General features: G+C 56.3%; 1 protein-coding gene across 1 annotated transcript; it reads left to right on the forward strand.

The window, feature by feature from the left end:
• Window positions 1–1,087: 1,087 nt before the first annotated feature.
• LOC116661492 (insulin-like growth factor 1 receptor) lies at window positions 1,088–6,535 on the forward strand. The gene is given in 3 exon segments (XM_032473694.1): window positions 1,088–1,173; window positions 5,999–6,324; window positions 6,327–6,535. Coding segments are annotated over 3 exon segments (411 nt in total). The 5' UTR covers window positions 1,088–1,171; the 3' UTR covers window positions 6,410–6,535.
• The last annotated feature ends 795 nt before the right edge of the window (window positions 6,536–7,330 follow it).

The raw sequence follows: 7,330 nt of genomic DNA on the forward strand, positions 1-7,330 counted from the left end.
CCCAGGAGAGGGCAGGACCAGGAGAGGATAGGACAAGGTGAGGCCCGGCCCAGGTGAGTGCATGTTGGGAGTCTACCCTCAGCTTAGCCTGCCCTATTCTGGGTTTGCCCTCTCCTGGTCCTGCCCTCACTTTGTCCTGCCGTCTCCTAGGCCTAACTTCTCCTGGTCCTGCCCTCTCATATTCCTGTCCTCACCAAGGCCTGCCCTCACCTGGGCCTGTCCTCTGCTGTGCTTGCCCTCTCTGGGCCTTCCGTCAACTGTGCCTGACCTCACCTGGTCCTGCCCTCTTCTGGTCCTGCCCTCCCTTATGCCTGCCCTCTCCTGGGCCTGCCTTCTCTGGGCCTGCCTGCTCCTGTGCCTGGCTTCTCCTGGGCCTGCCCTCTCATGTTCCAGCCCTCACCAGGGCCTGCCCTCACCTGGCCTTTCCTCTCCTGGGCCTGCCCCTACCTGGACGCGCCCTCACTTGGTCCTGCTCTCTCTTGGGCCTGCCCTTAACTGATCCTGCCCTCTCCTGTGCTTGCCCTCTCCTGGGCCTGCTCTCTCCTGGGCCTGCCCTCGCCTGGGCCAGCCTTCACCTGGTGCTGCTCTCAACTGTTTCTGCCCTCATGTGGGTCTACCCTCCCCTGGGCCTTCCCTCACCTGGGACTTCCCTCTCTTGGGCCTGTGCACACCAGGTCCTGACCTCACCTGGGTCAGCCTCAGCTTGGCCTGCGGTCTTCTAGGCCTGCCATTTCCTGGTCTTGCCCTCAGTTGGTCCTACCCTCCCCTGGGCCTGCCCTCATCTGGTACTGCTCTCTCCTGGGCCTGACCTCACCTGGGCCTGCCCTCTCCTGGGCCAGCCGGGGACCTGGGGCTGGCCATGAGGAGCTGCCCAGCACACAGCCCCAGCCTCGGTCTGGATGGCCCCGTGTCTGATGGCCACCTCTCCACTGCACCCTCACAAATGCCTCAGTCTCTCTTTGCCATGCAGCTGGCTTCTAGAGCATGGCTCAACAAGCCTTTTCTCTAGAAGGACAGAGAGTAAATATTTTTAGCACTGGGGGCCCATTCGATCTCACCTGCAGCGACTCCCCTCTGCCGCCATCTTGCACAAGCAGTCCCAGATGTCATAGGAGCAAGTGAGGCTGTGCGCCAACCAAACTTTATTTGTGGGTACTGAGAATCGAATTGCATGTAATTTTCATTTTTGTCACAAAATATTCTTCTTTGACTTCTTGTAACCGTTTACAAATGTAGAAAGCATTCTTAGCTCATAGGCCTGAGAAAATCAGATAGCAGGCCAGATGTGGTGCAGGGGCCCAGAGTTTGCCTACCCTGCCCAAGGGCAAAGGATCCCACAGCAGAGCAGAGGCCTAGAAGTGTCATTAATGGCCTAGGAGTCACACTCCACGGAGTCCACCATCTCCCCGGGTTTCACCCTATTGAAGTGAAAGGAGATTATATGTGGCCCGGGCACCAGGAATTGGGGCCCACTGGGGTCTCGGAGGCCAGCTGCCACACCCACCTAGCCACTCTCCACTTTGAATAGCGTGGCCACTGCTTTTTTGTCAGCCCATCGTAAGAAAAATCTCTCAGAGCAAAAATATAAGCAATGGAGTGTGAGGAGGGACACCCGCTGAATTTGCAGTGAAGTGTCCGGTGCCAGAAGAGAGGCCTGCTGGAGTCGGCGGTGTCTTAGCAAGCTTAGAAATGGTCTGAGAAAGCAGGTGTGAGCTTTGTCCGTGTGGTTTGGGGGTGGAGGGAGGAGGGGCAAGGCTTTGCACATCCTCTTTGACTTGGGTGAACACTTGTCTCTGAGAAATCTCCTCAGAGATTTCTGAGGGACTCCTGAAGTTGATCCGCCCCAGGTGACTGGAGTTTTAATATTAATTTAATATGCCTGGGAAGCAGCCCCCTGCCCTGGGAAAGGCAGTGCACTTCCTGTTCCCAGCATAGAGTGACAAGGAAATTCACATGGAGAGGTTACTCTGCGATATTAAATGTGTAATCCAGGATGCATTTCTGCTTTGCTATCCAGAACCCCCTTGGCAGATTTTCTCCCTCCGAAGAAAAGAACAAAATGAAAGGAGGCAAGTTGGTTTCATAGGGAGTGTCTGTGTTGTCCTTGTGAATTTATGGATGAGTTCAGTTAAGGAAGACGTGTTCTGGGAGAGCCGCTCTTTTATTACAGAAAATGAAAGAATGGACTCTCGTTTCTCCCAGAGGAGAGAGTCAGGCCCCGAGCCCTTGGGAGTTGCCTGAAAGCTCTGCTGGGTCTCCACGTGGGAGAGAAGCCACTTCAATTGTGTGGCTCCGGGGGTGTGAACGGCACCCGGAGGGTAACGTGAGGTGGGGCAGCTGGTGGACCTCAGCTCGGCACCAGGAAGACGCTGCAGGCCCTCAGCAGGGCCTCTGGGCAGACGGAGCCAGGCCCCCCAGAGCAGCTGACAGTCCCGACCCCCTCGATGGCACAAGATGTGGGGGCTTTTGGAGGAAAGGCTGCACGGTCCCTGCCGTGCAGTGTCCAGGCCTGCAGGTCCCAGCACCCGGGGTCAGTGTGAGTTGACTGAGCAAGCAGGGGAGACAGATTCGGCTTGTGGTTCGCCGGTGGGTCTGTATTTTAAATTGACAACAAGGTTTGTTCTTACCCTTCTCCTGGGCTCAGGTAACCATACTTAGGCCACAAATGTCCTGAGCCCCTCTGAGCATGCGCTGATGGCTGCCGGCTCAGAGACGGAGCTGTGGGGAGCCGTCCCAGCTCTCATCATGTCCGGGGATGAGCAGGACCGGACCCTGCTGCTGTGGGGTTCAGGTGAGAGCAGGGGTGTGTGCCCAGCACGACCCTTCAGCCAAGAGCCATATTCTCTGCGGGTACGGCTTCCACAGCATCACAGGTCAGTGCCCCACTTGCCAGGGAAGTCCTCAGTGTCTGGCGTTCAGAAAGGAATTTAAACTTTTTAACCCAGAGAGTCCTCGACTCATGAGTGAGTCTGAAACATGGAGATGGGTGGTTTTCCACTTTTCAGACATGGCTTTCCCTGTTGCTGCTGAGAGCCCCCACATGCTGGGAACCCTGTGCTGGTTTAGGGGGACATGAGTAGGACCCAAACAGTCAGGAACAGCCCCTCCTGCCCAGCTAGCCTGTGGTGGGCTTTCCCACGGCCCACGGGCCCCGCCTTTGATCTCTGCCCTGAAACAGTAGCCTGGGGTGAGCAATCTGGCAGACCCCGTCCCCCTGCCGCTCCTGGCTGAGAAGTGGTCACAAGACAGTCCTGGCGGTTGGGTGTGCCGAGCCCCGCAGGTCCTTTCTGGAATGTGGTCTCTGTTGTGACAGTCATCACGTGGACTTGGCTGTGCTGACTCGGGTGCCAGGCTGCCGTAGGCATCCTGGCCTGTGGTCGCAACCAGCCCACATGCAGCAGGGCCAAGGGTGGGGTGGGGACAGTGAGCAGGATGAGGAAGGGAAGCACGGCTGTCCCTGGGTCGTCACACCCCTGACCGTCACCCGGCCTCCTGGGGCCACCCTTTGGTCCCGCCCCTGTCCCAGGTGAAGGGCTGTGCGCATGCACGCCCACCCTCCAGCGGTGGGGATGGGTTCAGGAAAGGACAGCCCCAGCTCACAGAGTTGTAAAAAAATGTGATTTTAAAGAGGAGTTTTATCAGCTCATAAATCCTTCTAGAGTCTACTGGAAGGTTTTCTTGTGGAGATAGTGTAAAAAAGGCTTTGAATCCCACAGAGTAAAAAGACTTCCTTTTATGGGCAGCACAGGAAGGGCTGTGACTCTGGAATGGTTTACAAGTGGTGTCACGGGGCTCGTTTGTGCTCACGTCACTCAGTCCCTCCCCTGCTGGTGGCACCTCCTCGGCCACAGGGGCCGGGAGCCAGGGACACCACGTGTCCTCGGCTCTGACCATGCTTCTATTCAGGGAGAAGTCAGCTAGAGAGGAAATTGCAGCCAGGCCATGGAGAGGGATTTCGTGTATTTATGACTCTTTTTAATTTTTATTTTTGGGGGATCCTTTTTCTTAGAAAGTGATGGAGGTGGGGCATGGAAGGAGGCCTGTTTGCCCTCTGACCCAAGGAAGAGCTGCCGGTTTATCCCTGCAGAGTCCCCTGCATCCCCGCAGCTGCCAGGCGGGCGGCCGGAAGAGGGAGGGTCTGCTGGCAGGACTCCGGCTTCTCTTGTTTAGGTTAAGAGAAGATTCCTCTTTCTGGGGTATGTGGCGTTCAGTGTCACCACAGCTTTCACAGAGAACTCCATCCCTGCTCCACTCTCATGATTTGGGGGCCTCGGACAAATTATTTAATCTCTTGATCCTTCCGCTTCCTCACCTACAAAATGGAACATACCATGCCCCACACCTTCCCAGACTCGTGAAGGGGAAAGCAGTTTACCCCGTAAGACTTCCGAGAGCACTAATTAACTGCCGTGCAGGCAGGGTCGTGACCTCGTGGAGGTGGTTTATTTGGAAGGGAAAAACCTAGTCAGTTTTCATGTTTTGTCTAATTCTTTCTCCTCTTGAGCAGGGGTGGCAAACTTTTTCTGTAAAGGGCCGCACGGTAAATATTTCAGGCTCATAGGCCAATGTCAACTACTCAATTTGTTGGTGTGGTTTGAAGGCAGCCCCAGACCATATGTAAACAAGTGGCTGTTTCTGTTCCAATAAAACATGATTTACAAAAGCAGATGGCAGGCCTCTCTCCCACTGCCACCCTCCCTCAAGGTCACATCCTCTTCCATCTGACTTGACCTGGCGCCTTCTCCCCTGCGTCTCTCAAGGTACCTGGTAGAGGAGCTTCCCTGGGCCCCACGGGCTTTCTATCCTTGGACTTTTCCTGGGGCCAGACTTAGGCCGGTGGTCGGTCTGTCAAGTGCCAGCCTGACAGAGGCTGGAAGCCAGTTTGGGGTGCTTGGAGCTTCCTAGAGGTGGGAAGTTCCATTTGGCCACTTTTACTGAAAAGCACTTCATTAGCCAGAAGTTATAAAACAAAACACAGGATGGAATTTTCTGGAGAACAGAAGTGGAAGGGAAGGGAAACCTACTCAGAACTTGCTCTGTCCTGGACGTCTGTACATCCATCCTCCCTTTGGCTCCCAAGGTCTGCTCAGCTGGACCCCTGCAGCACCCCTTCTCCCATGGATCTTCCCAGCCCATTGAGCCTGGGCCTTCCTGGGTCAGGCAGCACCGTCCTGCCTTTCTCTTCCCGTGTGTAGCTCCTGCCCTCGGGGACTCAGGCCCACTGGCCGGGCCGCTCCCTGTGGCCACGTGACCCTGAGGACTTCCCTGAAGCAGCAGCCCAGGTGCCCTCCCTACCTGTCCCAGGCCTGTGCAGGGACCCTGGCACGGGGCTCTCCCTGCTGGCTTGTTGGCATCTGGCTCAGGTCCTCGCTGGCTCCCAGGCCGGCTCTGCCACCACTGGGCACACAGCGAGCAGCCTGAGCCCCAGCACCGGGGGGCAGGGGAGCACACGCCCCTTCTGTCTTGTAGCTGTACCCTCCCCCTGCCAGCCCTCAGTTCTCTGCCAGTGGTGCCTCGCCACCAGGGGAAGCTGAGAAGTAGTATAGGTGGGATTAAGAGAGAGATCACTGTCCAGAAAGATGTGATCACTCCTTGGCCTTATTAGTGAGAGACCGGAGGTTTCTTGCATTCTAACTCTGGAAATAATGTTTAATCAGTGGCTGCAAGAGATGCTTTCAAATCGAATTCCTGTAATAAGCAGTCTGTGTGAACCTGCTTTTGTGAACCTGCTTGTGTCCTTGTCTTCTCGGGCAGTGGGAGTTTGGGTTCTGTATTGTGGAGGGTCCCGGGTCTGGGTGAAGTGAATGCAGCCATGGGACGTAAGTTAGGAGAAGCTGAGGGCTGCTTGCGCTGTCGAGACAGCTGGAGGCCCAGAGAGGCAGCAGGACTGTTTTCGACACCAGCATCCCCGCGCAGGTCGGGAAGCCATGGTGGCCCCCGAGGCTGCTGGGCCGCGTTCTCCCTTCCAGCGTGGGCCCGTCTGCCTGTCTCCCCGCAGGTGTGAGCTGATGCACATGTGCTGGCAGTACAATCCCAAGATGAGGCCCTCCTTCCTGGAGACCAGCAGCAGCATCAAGGACAAGATGGAGCCCGGCTTCCAGGAGGTGTCCTTCTACTACAGCAAGGAGAACAAGCCGCCTGAACCCGAGGAGCTGGACCTGGAGCCAGAGAACATGGAGAGCGTCCCCCTGGACCCCTTGGCCTCCTCGTCCTCCCTGCTGCTGTCTGACAGACACTCAGGACACAAGGCCGAGAAGGGCCCCGGCCCCGGCGTGCTGGTCCTGCGAGCCAGCTTCGACGAGAGACAGCCTTACGCGCACATGAACGGGGCCGCAAGAACCTGCGGGCCCTGCCTCTGCCCCAGTCTTCGACCTGCTGCTCCTGGAGCCGAGTCCCGGGCAAACAGTAACGTGCGCAGGCTCGGCGGCGGGTTGGGGGAGCGTGCTAACAATCTATCCGCAGCCTCCTGTACCTCAGTGGATCTTCAGAACTGCCATTGCTGCCCACAGGAGACGGCTTCTCTGCAGTAAACACATTTGGGATGTTCCTTTTTTCAATATGCAAGCAGCTTTTTATTTCCCTACCCAAACCCTTAACTGACACGGGCCTTTAAGAACCTTAAAGACAACACTTAATAGCAACCGAAGCCCTGAAAATCGGGTCTCCTCACTTTCTCTCTGTCTCTCCTCCTCCTCCCTCTCATCTCTCTTCCTCCTCCCTCTCGTCTCTCTTTCTCTCTGTCTCTCTCCTTTCTCTCTCTTTCTGCTTCGTGATGGAAACACATTGGCCGCAAGCCCAGCCAGGACACCTTTTTCTACTGGGTGGCCCCACGTGGCCCCTGAACACACCTGCCATTCACCATAGGTCTTTATGAAAAAGCATGTTGAGACGGAATTTTGTAACTGTATCTTTAACTTTTTAGGGACATAGGAAATTTAAAAAGGGCCATCATCCAAGGTCGGTACCGTGTTAACACTGCCAAATTCTGCTCAAACCCCAAACTCCCTCCCCCACCATCCCCGCGGGAGGCCCCTGGTGAGCCCGGCAGCCTGGTGCGCGCTAAGGGCCACGCCGGTGATGCCCTCCGTCCGGCCGTCCCCGGTGTCCCTTCCAACTCTCACGCTCACACAGCTCTAATTGCTTTTGACTAGGTTGTTATTTGGGGGAACTGGACAGAATGAGACTTTCTCTCAGTGAGGATGGGGGAGAAGCTGAACCAGCTTCCCTGGCCCTCTTTGCGTACCCCCACCTTCCAGTCCCCAGGAAATCTGGAGAAAACAGGCCCTGCCGGGAGCCTGGAAGACAGGCTTTGAGTAAAGGTCATCCGCAT

Source organism: Camelus ferus, chromosome 35 (genome assembly GCF_009834535.1).
Source record: "Camelus ferus isolate YT-003-E chromosome 35, BCGSAC_Cfer_1.0, whole genome shotgun sequence".
In the NCBI taxonomy this organism is placed as follows: Eukaryota; Metazoa; Chordata; class Mammalia; order Artiodactyla; family Camelidae; genus Camelus; species Camelus ferus.